This window comes from Odontesthes bonariensis, chromosome 19, assembly GCF_027942865.1.
Source record: "Odontesthes bonariensis isolate fOdoBon6 chromosome 19, fOdoBon6.hap1, whole genome shotgun sequence".
Taxonomy (NCBI): domain Eukaryota; kingdom Metazoa; phylum Chordata; class Actinopteri; order Atheriniformes; family Atherinopsidae; genus Odontesthes; species Odontesthes bonariensis.
This window is the reverse complement of record NC_134524.1, coordinates 12201204-12219995: the sequence shown is the minus strand read 5'-3', so window position 1 is coordinate 12219995 and position 18792 is coordinate 12201204. Positions and strand designations below refer to the sequence as shown.

Genomic DNA, 18792 nt, shown 5'->3' with positions numbered 1-18792 from the left:
ACAACCAAACTGTGTAACCCCCACATGCTGAGACATTGCTCTTTCTTGAGATTTGCTGAGTGTAGGTGATAATAATTCTTCTAACAGGTGCTGCACCATAAGCCCCAAGGCCTGGGGAAGTGAGTGATTAGTGGCACTCCCCCAAGATGCATTGCTTCTCTGTATTAAAACCAAACTCTGCTTTTTATTCCCTCCAGGGTTTATTAAGTGGGCCAGTTGCCATAGTGACGCTTTGGCAGGATATTGCCAGGATAAGCCGTAATGGGTCTCCTGACGCAGTTCATTCTGCTCCTGTGGAAGAACTTCACTCTTCGGAAGAGACAAAAGGTACACTTGTGTTCACAAGCCCTCCGTTTTGCAAATCAACATATATCTGCCAAAAGTGGTCAGCAGTGGGAAAAATGAGGATATGCTCTGAGGGTTGTCTTATCAAGGGCAACTAAAGGAGGAGAGGGAGAGGTTAAGGCGGGGGTGGTTTACTACAAAAATGGTCTCTTTCATGGAAGTAAGCCGCCTTTAACTCTCCCTCCAGAGAACAAGAACAATCTTATCTTAATGACAACCAATTCAAAGTGTCACCTTCAATTTTTAGTGATCTATCTCTTGTGCATGTTATGTCACATTGCCAGTGTTTTACTTCAAACAAAGCCAGTCTTTGGGATAGTTTTAAATGCCTTGTTTGAAGGGCAAATATTCTGTCACATACATCAGAAATCCTATCTTAAAAAAAAGGTTTACAAAAAAACAGACAACTTTTCAAATAAGAATATGAATTATCCCCCTGCAGTGAGTTCTTACATGCCAAATTAATCTTAATATAATTAAGATTATATTACGATAATATTTCAAAATCATCTAGGGCGCTTCTGCTCAATGTAATTGGCTTTCATTGTTTATCAGCAAACTGATAATTTAAATGCTTCTCTCGAAATGTGAGTTTAAGAGCTTATACATAGACACAATTCAGGGGTTCAAATGTTTCCAACTATTTCAACTGCTTTAAATGCTTCAACTGAAAACTAAATCTTCCATGCAACATTTCTGATGCAATTACCATTTAAGTCAAATGAGTTTATATTGTGCTAATTTACAACAACAATGATCTCAAGCCACTTTTATGGATAGAGTTCAAATCAATCCACATCTGTTCCTTTGCACTAGTCACAAAAGTTCCACATGATTAGTCATTGATATACTGTATAGCAGGCCTAGTAGCCTGTGGTTTCACACACACTTTCCATGTTGTAGAAAGATAAGTTACCCCACCATTGAACATCATTTCAAGAGTCCAAATGAGTAGTCAAGGCATCTAGTGAGCCTTATGAGTCATTGTTGGGGCTGACATTGCTGTTACACAGAGCTGCAGTGTGTTGTTTGATTTATTCTCTTGCAGTGATGATGGGAGTCACATCCACCCACTTGTTTTGTAAGGGGGTTCAAGCACAGCAGTGTTTCTGTCTCCTAAGCAGAACAAAAGACAATTTTACACACACACAAAAAGTGAAGAAAAAAATCATCAAAGCTCATTGTTTCTTAGACTAATTTATAGCAGAGAAAATTTTACAGTGTTCTACCTTAGAAAAATCAGCATTTAATCAGTGAAAAATAATAAAGATCATTTAAAAAACACAGTGGTGTCCTTTTCTTTCAGGAAGAAAGAAAATTTTTCTGCAAGAACATGTAAGCAGACAGTGGCGGTTTTGTGCATGGAATGTGTGCTATTTGGCCAATGTCAACATGAAATATTGTTATTAGACAAAACCAGTGGGAGTTAACAAGGACAATGGTGCTTTGGAGGGCTTGTGGAGGTTAATGACCAATTATACGAATGCCTCACCAAGCATTTTAAAATTTTATAACAGGCATGAAACTGATTTTATGGTCCAGTATTTCATATTATTTCACAGGAAGAGATTATCTATTCACAAAGACACTGGTGTCCGAAGGCAAACGCCTGGAGAGCTTGACACTGGAAAGGTCTCCGTGTTCTTTGTGTTCCTTCTCTATGCCTTTTCTTTGGAATACATTACGATATTTCGCCCTCTCATCAGAGTTACAATAAACAAAGACTGCAGCTGAAAATTTTCTTTCCAAACATACATGTGATTTTTTTGCATTTTTCTTACTAGTCTTTCATTCATTGACAAGCTCTACAGCAATAAATCCATCCATCCATCCATCCATTTTCTATACCCGCTTAATCCATAGGTCGGGTCGCGGGGGGGCTGGAGCCTATCCCAGCGGTCATCGGGATAGGCGGGGTACACCCTGGACAGGTCGCCAGTCCATCACATAGACAAATGAGACAAACAACCACACACACACTCACTCCTAGGGACAATTTTAGAGACCCCAATTAACCTAAACAACAATAAATATTCAGAATATTATATTTTTAACATCTGTGTGTCCTTCAGTATAATAACCAAGACAAAGAAAAAGATGTCTTCTCTTAATATTTGGTGATAGTGTATCTTCGGATACAGTGTCTCCACATGTATAGACATGTAACGGTGGCAGGATTAGGAGAACGGCTGACTGGAGCTTTCCAGCTGATTCCTCTAAGCAGGTCATTCTATCAGAGATGCTGAGGGAGAGAAATGAGTGAGCCAGCAGAACAGGTTAGCTGAGGTTAGGGGGGTGGGGCTCAGTGTGTGAGTGCAGGACTGAGGGTGGGGGTGGTGTGTCATGATGTGGCAAGGGTAAAATCCTAGATGGCAGACAGTGTGGGAGCAATGATAAAGGATAGAAAGATGTGATTCTACCAGAGACACTTCACTACACAAAGCATTTTCCTTCATGAACCATTGCAAGCTAAAGCATAAAGACAGTTAGATGCTATATATTCATATTATGCTGTATGTCATTTTTACTATATAAAAGTTTGCCAGTGACACAACAAGTGGTGATAGACCAGATAGAAAGATAACTACAAGATTTAAAAAAGTTAAATATTGTGTTAGTGTTGCACAATACCCAATAACAATATCAGTAACTGCAAAACAAATAAAAAAAAAGATAAGTTAAATACTGATATCTTAGTAATAATCTTCTGAATTAAATCTGACATTGTGACTCCCCTAAACAACACCATCATCAGTTCCAAGAAAAATTGGGATATCCAAGGAGAAAATTTGTGAAATGAAATTAAACCTGCTATTCCATAGATCTCAACTTCCTGTTAAACCTTTTGCAAAATGCAAACAATGAACTCACTTTGCATTTCTATATCTAGGTAATCAGCTGGCAAAATGTAATTCAAATTTATTTAACCCACTAGCTGACTAAAACAGCTTGTAAACTGAAGAATCAAATCAAAATCAAATCAAATCAAATTTGTTTGTATTGCACATTTCATGTACAAACAATTCAAAGTGCTTTACATAAAATAAAAGCATTGCAGCAGGGAGTGGAAGAAGCATACATATAAAAATATAAAGAGAAACAAATAAAATCATTTAAATGAATTTAAAAACAAGCAACAGTCCAGAAAAGTTAAAAGATACCGTGCAGAAGAAGACTTCTGAAGAAAAAATATTCAAAGATCTTGTTCATTTTTACAGAGGAACAATTATAGAGAGCAGCTTAGAACAGGACAGTTCTGGAGAGGGAGTCGAACCACCCAGAACATGGTAACCCAGTATACAAACCCCACTCTGTCAACAGACATGATGTATTGCTTGCTGTACTCTGCTCCCATGTCCTCTACAATCCACCAGGAATGTAGATTCTATGTTGTGACTTTTTATTTTTTGTTATATATTTGTGGCTATGTAGTGATAATGAAGCTGTATATTGAATCCTGACACTTTCTGTACATAACAGCACATTATGTCTGTTTGGCCCTGACGGGAACCATTTCAAAAAGTGAACCCTTGAGGTCATTCATGTGTGTTTTGTTGGATTTTTCTTTTCCCTTGGGTAGAAATAAAAACACAACACACAACATGGATTGCTGCCTGCTAGCAGGCAAGTAATGGTTATATTAACGCAGAGGAGTGGTTGACACTCTTCATCTAAGAGAGGATTGAGCGTGGCAAGGAGATGATAAGGAGAGTGTGATAGCTTCAGTTTAGGGCATCACAAACAGAGACTGCTCTCTAAGTCTTGTGCTTAGAGAAATAGCAAGAATAAGACGAAACTATATGGACTCTGGCATTTTTGTGAAGATGCTGACATGAACAGTCTTATATATGCAGTGCCTGAAGTTAATAGTCAGTAATTAAACTCTTAAGTGTGTTAAGTTTAGTTGAAAAATTATACAACAGCCATCAGGATTCAATAATAAAAAATACTTCAAATCATTGTCTCATCACTGGAGATAATTTTCCAGCAGTGAACTTTAAACTAAAAGAAAGGCACAATTCCCTGTCAATAAATGGCTGTGGGGTGCTGACATGATAGAGGTCTAGGGTTAGTAGTCTTTAAAACTCAATTTCGAGTTTGCTTAGCTTAACACTTTATACAAATTAGTAGGCTTGCATCTGTACAGAGGCCATAAAATCCATCTAAAAACTCCCCTAAAACTAATTTATTTACTAATTGAATGCACACAAAACAAAAGAGTAAGAATAACATGGTGTTTGAAGCAGAGTTATATAATGGACTGTTTCTTGGCTTGCTTTTCTTGGCATTAGCCAGTTTATAGTCTTCCTAAAATATAAAAAAAAAAGCTATCGACTGCAGTTCTTATATTTAGCTGACAAATAAAACAGTGGCGTGAATCCAACAAGTGAATCACCACATTTCCAAAAATGTCAAACTATTCTTCAAAGTTGCAGCACAGTTTCTGTTTGCTTGTGGGAAAATGTTCAGCACTCTTTCACGAGCCTGTCATGTCTTCTGGGAGCTCTGTTTTCACTATATTAACTAAATTCACATTATTGACTTATGAGAAAGCAATGCAAACATTTTAGGCCACAATATCTTCCAAAGATGCATATGACATGCAAATAATTTAAATCAATTTGTGTTGTTTTCTTTTGCACAGGTGCGACTGGTTGTTGAAGTAGTGTGGCCTCTTTTTCTGTTCTTCATACTAGTGGCTGTGAGGTTCACCAATAAGCCAATTTTCAAAGGCCAATGTAAGTACAAGCTAAATTTGATTTGCCTCTAATTATCAACTTTAATAAACAGGCAATTTCAATTCAATATGATTATCAATTGTTTTGTGACATCATTTTGATTGTGATGTCAATAAAAGAAAAGGTGTCCCTATATAAAGCTGTACAGAAGAACAAATATGTATCTCTTTTCCCAAAGGTCACTACCCAAATAAAGCCATGCCATCGGCTGGTGTACTGCCCTGGCTCCAAGGTATGATGTGTAACATCGACAATCCCTGTTTGAACTATCCAACACCAGGGGAGACACCAGGCCAAGTCAATAACTTCAACAACTCCATGTAAGCACTGGGATCTACTTGTCTGTCAACTGAGATGACAAACACAGTGTTTTCATTACTGTTCACATTTCAGAACATTTACTAACAGCATATGATTTTTCTGTATTTCTGATTAATTAGAATCGCTGGGATGTTGATAGAGCTTCAAACCGTCTTGTTGGACGAATCCATTCTCAGTAAGGCACAGTCGCTGGCAGATGATGTCGACCAATGGACTTCAGTCCTGTCAAAGTCAAACCCTGGTAATGGTAATAATATGAATGATACTAATAATGGCAATCAGAAGTCTTTATGCATGCTCTGTAAAACAGTGACATTATAAAATGATCTTATATTGTAACCAAAAACTAGCACAGAAATTGACAAGAAGCAGCAAAGGTTAAATTCCTTTTTATTAGAGTAAGAATTTTATTGCTACTGAATTATGTTTTAAAATAAATTGATCTAGTAAATGCTCAGCCTCAGCAAAAATCACTCTGCCATGCCTTTGTTGAGTACTCTCCATCAGGGAAAGTATCCCCATCATTTGGAGGACAGGTTGGAGGATTTGTTATCCCCCTTTAAACCTCAAAAACAGTGGTGTATAATTATTTATGATGCAATTTGCTGTGCAGACTGACAGATCGTTTGTCTTGATAAGTTGCTGCTTTGCATTAGGCTCATTTACCCTGATGATATTCAGATTTTCATGCAGCACCTAATTTGCAAAAAGGCAAGTGAGGGAGGGGGGTGGCTGTTCAACAAGCGGCTTGTGGGACATTTGCATTTCGGGGTCGCTGGCTTGTAATATACAAGATTAAATCCATCAAAGATCTAAGCCTGGACATAATTAATAGGACTTGCTGTCTGAGGCAAGAGCACAAAAGGTCATTAACAAGAAAAGGAAATGGAGTACTATCAAAAGACTAAGATGGCAAAGGTGATCGTGTTGTCTTTTTTTGTTTTCACCATGGGTTGATTAAAAAAGACTCAGGTGGTCACTTCAATCAGAAAGGTAACCTTGTTCGGGAAGAGTGCAGAGCATGTTCCACTTTCCCATCATCTAACCCTGCCAATTCCCCTGAAGCTGCTATTGTCATGAGGAGCATAATAATATGTCATCAGTGGGAATCACAAGGTGTTGTATGAGGTGAAAGTAATGTTCCAACAGAGTAATTAATTCCAGTGGTTTTTATAAAGCATCTATAATAATTGAAACTTGAATAGCACAACATGAGTCACTCACCCCCGCCCCCTAAGTGACCGAGTTACCCATATTGCAAATGCAAAAGTGATAATTTAATTATATTGCATCACCCCTTCATCATCTCAGCAGTGCAAGTTGGAGTCCAAAGAAGCAGAAAATGCATGGGGCATAAATTTCATCAAGGAATTGGTTTGAGTAAACTGGAGTGGTGTTCCTACTGGGCTGAGTCATTGTTCCTGTCAGGGGTAATAATGGCTCTTTTTAAACACTACCTTTTGGTAGCTGGTAAACAGTCTGGTGCATGTTAGGTCTATTATACACTAAACTGATGTCAAAAAACAGTGACAAAGAAAGAGCCTCTTGCTGGGTCTAAATAGGACTTGAACACAACACAAACACCTATTCAAATTGCAAGCTAAGACGTACTATCTCCTGTGCAACCGGATATAACTGTCCAGCACTGAAAGGAGCAATAGTCTGTCTGTCCACAATGTGTAATTTTCGCAAATGGTTATCGAGAATCTTGCTACAGTGGCACTGGCAATACCTGGCCTGTTACATATGAAAAGAAAAAGGAGGAGGCAGAGTTGAAAGTAAGGAGAAACTGTACGGTAAAAGGATGAGTCATGAATTCTCCAGCTACACTGAATAGCTAGTGTGAATGATCTCTCACAGACAGACCAGATACACATTTAAATTGGTTGAAAAAAAACAATAGTGGACCATGCAGTCCACACGGAAATGACAAGAGAGACGGAAGTTCTTGATGGCCGATTGTATAAGGTGTATAAGGGCTCCACTCCACTCTTAAACTCATCCAGCTGAAGTGCTCAACCCCTACTTGGACCAGTAATAGATTTTGTAGCAACTGTAATCAAGAAAACATCTGTTTCAGGGGAGATTTTAGGGGAGCACACAAGTCATGGAAGCAAAATTACTCTTCTGTTTTGACATCTTGGCTCAGTGTGATTGTGGTGTTAAGTTCCCATTTCTTTTTTTTTTTTTTTTAAGCTTTAAAGCTTTTTGTTCTCAACGCAACCGAATAAACCCTCTCGTGCTTTGTTTTGAACTTCCACAGTAAAAAGGTTTATGTCCTATTAGTTTGAGCTATTCTCAATGTTAGCCATGGGTTTCCATTAGGAGAAATGACAGATATTTCACACAGACTTCCAAACGCATTTTTTTTTGTGCGCAGCAAAATTCAGGATAGATCAAAGGCCGCAGGGCTGGCTGCAGAATATTTGCAGTATTGAGTCTAAGGGAAGATAACTCATGCCCAAAACTATGAGGATAATAACTACAAATATTGACACATAGACTCCAGGGGCCTAATGTACAAAGGGTGCCTACGCACAAAAAAAGTGGCATTTTTCATGTCAACGATCAGATGTATCAAGAGCGAAATGACCGTGGAAATGTGCGGTGCCTCACGCCAACTTCAGGGCTGGCGTACGCACTTTTCTCCAGCTGTTGATTCTTTGGTGACACTTAAAGCTGCAGTCTGCAAGATTTGTTGTTGTCATACGTAAAGTCCTACTTTTTGGCATTTTAAGAGTTTACATGATCTATCAGAACGCTTGAAGTTGAAAACGGTGACCTCCGTAGTCGCAAAATGCAAGAAATGCTTATTTTTTAACCGAAAAATAAAAAGTTATTCAACTTCCTGTCCCGCCCCTTCAAAACACATGAGAACTCGTGCACGTAGACGTGCACGCCAGATGCGCCTACACGACTCCTCATTCATCAACTCACCTGTCATTTGCGATCATGGAAGACACAGTAAGTAGACTAGCCCGTAATGAAGTTCAATAGTCCAGATAAATAAGCGTGGGGACGAGCCTACCTTGTATCGCGCGTGCACAATCGGTGATTGACAGGCAACAGAGCCTAGCTCGTAAACCTGATTGGTTACCTTTTACCGGTCCGGTCTGCAATTTTGTAAACAAACCTGCTGGCTTTGGAGGGACCTAGCGGGACATATAGGGGACCTAGAGAACTCTTTTTTTTTTGTATTGGGGTATTTAATGTACTACTTTCAGAATCCCCGGACAGTTCCAGGCATTATGCTTGAAAAAGAGTTGCAGACTGCAGCTTTAAAGGTGATGTTGAGAAACTGTTATAATAAATAAATGTGAAAACAATTAGTCCTCAGACTGTGATGTGCACATTTAAGACACATGAACAATTAATACTGATAAATAATTAACACGCCCATGTTTCTGCAATTACACGAGTGGATATAAAACCATGCGCAAAGTGGTGCAATGCATACCATTAAAAACAATGGCTGCTTTAGCGGTGCCAGTTGACCTTGAGCCAAGCCATGCCAGCCGAGTGGCACGGAAGTATTCGCATCTCAGCCAGTATATCAAATTCCCATACAATGCAGTTGAACAGGCCAACATCAAAGCGCAATTTGAAGCGAGAGACGGTTTTCCTAATATAATCGGAGCTATCGATTGCACACACATTGCTATAAAAGCGCCATCACATGATGAATTTGTATATGTCAACAGAAAACATTTTTATTCAATCAATAATACAGATCATATGTGATGTTTAAATGCAATTAACCAACACTGTAGTGAGGTGCCCTGGTTCAACGCACGTTTCATACATTCTGAGTAACAGCATCATTGGGAACAGACCACACGGTGGCATTGTGCGTGATGGGTAGCTTCTTGGTAAGTAACTTTATTTGTGTAATTGTCCTAATATTATTCCCCACGACGTGCATTGAGCATGTGTGCCCCTAATTTCCATCCCATCTTCACAGCATCATTAGTTGGTAGTTAAAGTTAGTTTCTTGCTGTTTTTTGCTGGTTAAACTACACCTTAAGATCTTTCTAACAAGCCCCTGATCGTCTATGTGTGCAAATGTTGATAAACCCGTGTAAAGTGTGAAATGTCTCAATCAGCCTCACCTTTTCTCTGGCGCACTTCTTCACGTTACTGTATGAACATGTTTGTTGTGAGTTACACAAAAACATAGGTATTTACCTTGGGGGTAATCAGATTCACCCACATGTGCTCCCACCACCACTGAGAGAGCATTGTCACCCATAGTTGCGCCGACTCTCTGTTCAAACAGGGTGGGCCCCTTCTGTCTCCCCGCCTGTTTTGGCCACACTTTGGCTGTGGGCAGCCAGTCTCCGCTTCACATCCACCTTAATGTCGGACCACTTCTTCTTCACCTCTGCTTGTGTGCGCTTCTTAGACCCCACAACATTGACAGCCTCGCACACACTCTCCCACCCACTCCTCTTACTTTTGCTGCTTATGTCGGAGGTGAACGTGCCAAGTGCACATTTTTGCGGGCCTCCACTTTAGAAAGTAGCACCTCCATCTTGCTTTCCGTGAAATCTTTTTCCCCGTGTTACTCATTCTTTTTTCTTTATTTTCTGATCTTGCAGCGAGGGGAATCGCAGGTTCAGGGCTCATTTAAATATGATTTGCATATTCAAGTAGGGGCGTGGACAGTGAAGAGTCGGGTACTCTGACATGTGTGCTCAATTACTCATTGATTGGGATGTACGAAGGAAATGTGCTTGGATTCACGCCTACACAGATTCATACATCCGGATATTTTTGTGCGTTGGAGGGCATTTGGGTTTGAGCGTACGCCATGTTTCAGTAGGAAATCCACGCAAGTCTTTGTACATGAGGCCCCAGATCTGCTCTCATTATCATGTCTGCCAACAAAAGCATCAATGTCAAATTGAATCTTAAAAAGGTAAAGCCTGTCAAACTTTTTGTTTCAGCTCAACCGGTCATCCTGAGGAGTATTCTAAGAGACGATGAAACTTTCTCCACACATCTGACAGAGAATTTGTCGGTTCCATCATCAGTGGTCCAAAGCCTCATGAATGCTGAGATTCAACTCAAACCAGTGAGTAGAGTCGTCTGCTACTATAGTGATAACATCAAAATAGAAACAAAGACACCAAATCATTGAGGAACATTATTTTCAATCATTTTTGTGTGATTAAAACCTATTAAATATTACCATAATGCTCAAAAGACCAACTGTGTCAAGAGTGCTGTGTTTGAACATTTCAGACCGAAGTGTCGGAGCCAAGAGCAGCCTTTGGGACTCTTTGTCTTGACATTCATGATCAAAGCACTCTGGTATTTACATACTAAAAAGTCTATGGTGTAATGGCTAATCATTGGTAATTTTTTTAGATATGGATGCCAATAAGAGTAATGAGTGTCTTTTTTTCTAAATGTCACCCAGTTGATTGTGATGCATATATCAAGTATTATCTGATAAACTGCAAGAAGGTAATTATATTTCACTGATAAGGATGCTTAAATACATTGTTAACTGACAAAAATGTGCACAATGTGTTTGACATTCTCTCTATAGTGTGTAGTGCAAACTGCAAAATTGCTGCTCTTGGAGAGGTCTTGCCCAGCCACATCTATACTTCCAGCACTTGTAAATGGTGTGACTGTACCCATTATTCTATCGTATATCTGATACTGGCACAAAAAAAAAAGAGACTTTTTTGTTTTTGTATTAACTAAGTTATTTGTGAGGACAGAAAGCTCAGAATGTAGCAATACTGTCCTGCAAAAACTGTCACTCAGTATCCAGAAATCCCTGTTCGCCATCAGAAAATAACCATGCTCTGAATGAAGGTGGGTATGTGTTCAGCTGCATCTGGAATGGAAATGCATCCAATCATCCATGTGTTTTTGACAGTGACCGGGCACTTTATAAATCCTAACACCAAGGGTTTTTTTACCTAGTATGTTGGGGTTAACTTGTTTTGGTTGAAACATTTTGGTGCAAAGATGCAAGAACGTCTATGTAAGGAAACAAATATGTTTAATTTAGTCTTTGTAAAGCTTTTCAATCCTTTACTGAGGGAGCTGAACAGACCTGCCTTACTGCACAGCCTAAATATTTGTCTTGGCATTTAATGGTGCTGGTTGAGAATTTGTTGTTTTGCAGAAATGAGGCAATCTTTAAAATGGTAACAAGCAGATAGTGGAAGGGAGGGAATGTTGCTTGGTATGTGTAGCCAATTCCCAGGCTAATCCCAACAGTCTACATCTGGTGAGTCAGACTGCTTTTTGACCAGCAAATGGTTCTAGTACATTCTCCAGCATTGTTCAGTAGCCAAAAAACAATTTGCATGCAGTGATCCGATGCCTTCACTGCAGCACCAGTTTCACACTCTATTTGGTTGTATGCTTTTTCACAGGTCTGTTATATATCCACTTATTACAACGATATATCATTTTATATTTTTGCTAAGATATGACTTGCATCTGGTTCTGGCTGTAAATCCTCATTTTCTATCGAGGACTTTGATCACAAATGAGAACCAAACTAGTTCTCTGCTGGTCAAAATGCCTCTACGATACCCAGAGAGCAAAAGTTTCTGATGCAGCTCACAAAGCATTAATCATTTTTAACTCTTTATCACTGCTGTGCATGATGCATTTGTGCATCTCTGTGTATAGATGTTATTGTTTTGCCATTTTCTCTGTGTTATCAGTGCACATTTCCCCCATTTGCAGGCAAGTATGCACTACTATGCTTAGCAGCAGGCTGTTGTCACCCATTTATATTGTAAAGCAAAGCAAAAGTCTGTACTTATGAAAGGCCTCGAACTTTTCATTGTGAGGAAGGAGCATGGAGTGGTTGATGCCATTACCACAGTTCTTAAAACCTCTGGCCTCCAGTTCAAGACCACGATAAAACATTTTTATTCTCTTCCTGTTTTCATTCATTCACTCTTTATTTTGATTTCACTCACTGTATGCACATAAAATCTATTTTGTTAGGGTAAGGTAACACAGCTTTTCTGGCAGGGGTTATGCATAAAAACTATTTGGATATGGTTAGAAATTGAAACTATTCATTAAGAGTCATGAAAAGATAGCGGTTCGGGCTAAAATGCTTTCTTTCCCAATGCTATTGTTACATTACAACACACCATTTTATTAGATGCCTACAGGATGCACCTAGATTCATAGTATTCATACTATTAATGGGGGAAGGCCCCCCACTGAGCCTTCCAGTTTGCATAGCAGGTGCCTACTGGCTCATTGGTTTGGCAAGAGTGTGGTTATGATGATCATCAAATCAACAATATTTATAGTTAGAATCTTTTGCAGGTTGTTTGTGCATATGTTCATGATGTACATTTCTATCAAAACAAACCTCTTTATATCCCAATATTAAAATCCGATTGTACATATTAGCTTGCACAGCAACCCAAAGTATAGACAACTCATGATTAGATAAGAAATGGTGACATGCAAAGTTCTCTTGTTTGACATCCTTTACCACAATTGGTGTTTACTTTTCAGATGACGGGCATGCTGGGGACAGGCAGTCTGAGGAGCACACTGTGTGAGGGGACAGCTCTGGATGAGTTTGTCCAATTTAACAGCCAAGATGAGAGGGAGGTTTTTCAAAATGTGAGCTGCTCCCTCACCCAACAGCAGCTGATTAACACCCAGCAAGTCCTTCTGCAAAACCTGGATACGACAAAAGTGCTTTCTGAGGTAAGCTTTCTTTCGCTGTCGATGGATTTGGGGATTTTTTTTTTAGAGATAACATATCTGGTGTTGGTGTGTTTTCACTAATTGGTCTGATGGGAAGTAATAATACTGCCCATAATGTCTAAGGTCATCAAAAAGTCCTAATTCCAGACCTGCAAGGTCACCCACATCTACCATTTTACAATCTGCATTATCTGAATTAATGAAAGCAGTGTTCAAAATCTAAAGTCTTCTCTTCTTCTGGTATGACAATGTCATGATTTCTACATGTGGGTGCTTTTGTCTTTCAATGCTGCTATTCAGGACACACAAATTTGTTTTTGTCTTCTTTTGAGTATTGATACATGTAATGTAATGAAAGCCACAAACCTACAGAAAAGAAAATGAGTGTTTCACTTTTTTAAGGCAGGATTGGATGCTTTCAGAAATAAAATGATATGAAAGTAAAAGAAAACGCTCATTTGACATTTGACAATGATCCCGTCCTTTTTTTTTATTTGACAAAAATATATTTTCTCTCGTGTCTCTCACAAAAGTGAGACAGTATAAATAGTTTATTCTTTTTGGCCACATTTTCCAGTAACATGTCTTTTTCCTAAATCACTGAAAGATTTATTTGCTTTACTTTCATACCTCCAAGCCATTTTCAGCCTTTTCCAAACTATGTTGCCCATTTCTGCAGAAATTCATTCTCTGAGGCTTGCAGATCCTGAACTGAAATTTGAAATTCCATTAAAACTTTAAAATTATTGGAAAAATTGTCATAGATTTAAAAAGAATCTTTCACAGCCTTGATGTCATACAATACAAAATGAACTATTTAGCGATTGGAGTTAGGTTGTTAGATCTAACTCTAACTAAGTATTTTGAATACCAAAAGTGAAGCAATCATGAGTGACAGTGAGGTTGAGTGACCAAAAGCTAGCAAATCTTGTATGGGATGGGACTTGAATTCAGGTATTTTGCATTACAGTCAGTGGATTAATGCCACCATGGCACATCCTGTCCCATTCTAAGTATTTCTGGAACACATTATTTTAAAAACACTTTCAAGTAATTCAAAATTCAAGGCAAACACTGGCACATAACAGTTGGAAGTCTTCACACTGCAGTCATTTTATAAATTTTTTTGGATGCATTTTGTCGGCTGAAGGTCCTCACAAACTGAGACCTAAATACTGCAGTAAAATATCCAAGAATATACCTTTGAACATAAACATAGTTTCAATCACATATTGTAAGATGAAACTATCTCCACATCTCCATACAATTGAAGAGTAGAGTGAGAACAGTCTGCTTCAACAATAATACTTGCATGACTTGAATTAAATTGAATGTAAAGACAATGATAGTCTGTGCCAGTCAACTGAGTAATTCAAAAGTTAAATGTTATGCTTGTCGAGCTCTGTGACTCAGAGAGAAGGAGAAAAGTTTAATCTTGTTAATGAGTACTTCAAGGCTAAACCAGCCGGCAACACCTCAGCACCAATTTTGTATAATTGCTGCAACATTGCATACGATGATGTGTTTTTCATATATTTTGAGTAAAACCTAATTTTCTGCCACACAGAGTCGGATCTTTATACCAGTCATTTGATGTGACCTCTGTGTCTTGTAGTGATCATACTAAAATGCATCTATGCAATCAGCTGGGACTTATTTGTTCACGTCAATGTTTCTTAAATTCTGCTAAATCTCTGTTTCCTTTTTGATGATGAAAGCCTGCACTTTTCTTTGACTTTATCTTTGAGGGGAAATATATGGGACAGCAAATCCAATAAATAAGTGATAAGGCAGGAAGTTTGTAGGAAAGAGCTTTTGAACAATTTAAGCCCACAGGCATTTTCAGACATAGAAAAGCCCAGACAAGATATGGTGGAAAAGCTCCTCAGCGCCTCAAGCAGATAGATGGAAAAGAACATCAAGCCTTCACTACTTAAGGTTTGACATTGCTGAATGATTGTGATAACAACAAGAAAAGGAAAGCATAAAGAAAAGGACAAGGGAAGAAATCAGGGTCTACGAATGAGAAAGTGAGCAACAGATCGGTTGATTTAGACATTGTTAGTTTTCACTATAAACTATTATTCGTTGTATTTGGATATCTGGAATAAGGGGAAAAAGCACAGTAAACATGAATGATGCTGAACAGAAAGGATATGGACATATGTTAAACGTCAAAATATATTTATCTGCTATTATTATAGCTATGCCCATTATTGTTAAGCACATCTTATAGCTTTTTTTCTGTGAGATGCGGTTTAGTTATATATCCTTTCTCATAGCATTAAAGGAAACACATGACCACTTGAAAAAAAAAATTTGGAAAAAAAAAGTCGAGAGGAAAAAGTTTTTAAGATTAGACTGAGAACTTTATTTTGTGCTGCGGCCCACTTTGTTTACCTCCTGATACTTAAGACTCAACCAGCAGCAAGGCCATTGTATAAAGAAAGCTCAAAAGCTCTATCTACGATTAGTTTGGTTAAAAGAAAACATCCTAATGCAATGTTCCCCATGAACCTCTGCTTTAGACGTCATCCAGGCATCTGATCTTTTCACTTCTAGTCTTTCTTGACCCTGATCTTGCATTAATTTCTTTGCTTTAATACTTTATATGCTGAAAGACAACGCAAGCACCCCTAATACAGGCTATACTTGACACATGATGCATAAAAATGACAGTGGTTGAAAGGGCATGCCATTTAGTTCTTCTAATTCTGTTCATATTGTGTGCCTTGAGAATGTCACTGTTCAGAATGTCAACGTAGCACTTGTCATTGTGCAGTACAGTGCTGGGGTTGATGATGTTAAAATACAATTTATTGGTCAAGATTTGAAGCCATCCTTTCTTTAAGCACGACGACACCCCAGCCACTGGATACAAAGGGTCGTTGATTGGTTTGATAAGTATGAAATGATGGAAATAATATAGTCTGGCCTTTACAGACATCAGATCTCGACACAATCGAACACCTAAAGGAGATTCTGGACCGACGTGCTAGACGGTGCACATCACCACTGTCATTAAGAAGTAAAATGGGAGAATGGGAGTCTTTTAGATGAATGGTGTTTCGTCTCTCTGTAGAGTTCCACAGTTACTGAGTCAAAATCCAGAACTTCTTCTTGGTAAATTTATGAATTTTTCTTTCTTTTCTAATACATCCTCTGTTGTTATTCCTCTCTAAACCAAATGGGGTTTAGCTGCCTTCAGCTTTGGACATTGATGCAACAGACACGGTGGCACTGATAAGAAAAACCTCTCAAGACGCATTACCAATTATTGAGGAGGTTAGTAGTATTTTCACATATTTGCAAAAAAACATATCCTCTCATCTGATGAGGCCATTTTATTAGAAATTAACATTTCTTGTAACTTTGTGTCATCTAGGTGGCCAGGCTGCAGAGCTCCATGATCTTTAAGGCAGCTGGTTCCCTGGATTTCCAAGAGGACATGATCGGAAGTATCAATATGTTGCTGTGTGGAATGCAGTCAAACTCCAATTCTACCAACATGACCCTCAGTTTACCTTCCATTGGACAGATGGCTAACAACAACTCAACGTCCATTATGGGCAACAGTTCCAGTAAGTGTTGCAGTGAGCTGCTTTCAAAAGAAATGCAGGCCTTGTGGCTCAATCATTTATCACCATTTTAAATTTCCTGCAATATACATAGTCGTGGTGACCAAGAAATTGAGACATTAAGAATTAGCGATGCTTAATGTGCGTTATCACAGCAGCTGATTTGTGGTAAATTTTGCTGCTGTGAACAGCTTAAATTGTGCTGCATTTTGGTTAATTGCTGGAAATTGAGCCTGATCAGTATGGGCGGCAGAATATATCACATAAAGTTTCTTTTCCTATTTCAAATTAGACTTATGGTGTTTTGGCAGTTTTGTGGTAAAGATAGTGGATGTACTGAGACCATAGTTGGTACATAAGTATCAGCAGTTTTTATGTTAAGCGTGTGGTGAATGGACAAACACTTATAAACAAGAGTAATCATAAATAATCAATTACACAGTGTTGATGAATCTGAGGCATTTCCTCGTTACAAAAAATGTCCATGCTAGTGGGAAAGAAAGATGAATTAGCTGGGTATGGTACACAGCACAGTCAGCAGTGCAGGGTGAACAAATGTGACCACTTGTGCACATCCAGGAGCATGCACCTGTGACACAGTTGGCTCTTCCGCCTGAGCTGGAAACTGGGTTTGATTAGGAATACATCATTTCAGGCTGTGTCAGCGGCTGGCATCTGCCGTGGGAATCAAATCAGCTATTTTCATTCTATTTAAAAGCTGCATGATATCCTTAATTTTAGGCACATTTTCTGTAACATTTTGTAGATACACAGTGAAGGGAACGTTGATGTCTATCCAAACAGTTGTTGGGAGTGAGCAGGTAAATGTCAGAGAGGCCTCTCTATGTCACTTAAGAGAGTGACATCAATGACATTTATTCAAGCTTAACTGACTTTCTGTTCAAATGCTGTGAGACATAGCTTGATTCGTGCTGCTTGTAAGAAGTAAGTGCTGCTTGATTGGTGCATCAGGTTGTTCACATGGACTGGTGTCACACATTTAGGTTATCCGAGAGAGCTGTAAGTGCATGTCTGAGTATGTGCAAGCTTGCCTACTTCTGATTATATATAAAATCAAATGCTTCAAACACGAGTCATGCAAACTTAAAGTAATATTGGTTTCTTTGTGTGTGATTGCATGAGCAAGACAGTGTGTGTGTTGCACCTGCACAGCATTCACAGCGTTGTCCAACTGAAATGCTGAATTTAGCCCATCTCCAGGGTACAACTCAAATTGATTCAATTTGCCAAGTTGAGGGGGCTGGCTTGAGGCTCAAAGCAATTATTTGACTTTGGCTAAACAGTATAAATAAGAGATTTCATCTTTCAGACTTGTGTTTTGTAGAAAAGCAAGGTTCTGTTCTTAAAAAAAAAAGAACTACAGAGCTTTGGGAACTGTGTAATGGCTGTAATCTGGTGCCTCCTTTGGCCCAGAAAAAAAAAAATATATATATATGTGTCTTTTTTGTGATACAAAGATGCCAATATAAGAGTGCAATCCATTTGTCACTTACATCTTTATGCATGCTTTGTAGCTGAGCAGAGCTGTCGTTTCTCATAATCAGAACGCATTCTTTGAAATAAGGAACCATGCTGGATACAGTGTCTGAGATATAGTTGTGGAGTAAAACATATTTTATGGATATTGCAGGGAGCTGAGATATGTGAAAAATCTTTTAACTTTTTTATATTTGGTGTAGTAGACACAACAGTGAAGCAATCTACAAGAAAGGACAGAGCAGACTGTACTTCTTGAGGAAGCTAAGGTCCTTCAAGGTTTGCAACAAGATGTTGCAGATCTTCTACAAGTCTGTTGTTGAGAGCGTCATTTCCTCTTGCGTCATCTGTTGGGGCAGCAGCATCAGAACCAGGGACCTAAAAAGACTCAACAACCTGATAAAGAAGGCTGGTTCTGTTCTGGGGACGACTGTGGAACCTCTGGAGACAATAATGCAAAGAAGGATTTTGCATAAAATCAAGAGAATTATGGACAACCCTGAACATCCTCTCCATGAGACTGTTATCAGAAAACAGAGTCTCTTCAGTCAAAGGCTTCTTCAGTTTGGATGCAAAACGGACCGCTACAGGAAATCTTTCCT

General features: G+C 38.7%; 1 protein-coding gene across 1 annotated transcript in view; it reads left to right on the top strand.

Annotated features, from left to right (window-relative positions):
• The first annotated feature begins 261 nt into the window (after positions 1-261).
• Positions 262-18792, top strand: part of LOC142368457 (phospholipid-transporting ATPase ABCA1) — a 157787-nt gene continuing 139256 nt past the window's right edge. The window contains exons 1-8 of the mRNA XM_075450631.1: positions 262-327; positions 4991-5084; positions 5263-5404; positions 5525-5652; positions 10352-10479; positions 12918-13115; positions 16314-16400; positions 16501-16696. Coding sequence (XP_075306746.1) covers positions 262-327; positions 4991-5084; positions 5263-5404; positions 5525-5652; positions 10352-10479; positions 12918-13115; positions 16314-16400; positions 16501-16696 — 1039 coding nt within the window. The remainder of the gene's footprint in view (positions 328-4990; positions 5085-5262; positions 5405-5524; positions 5653-10351; positions 10480-12917; positions 13116-16313; positions 16401-16500; positions 16697-18792) is intronic.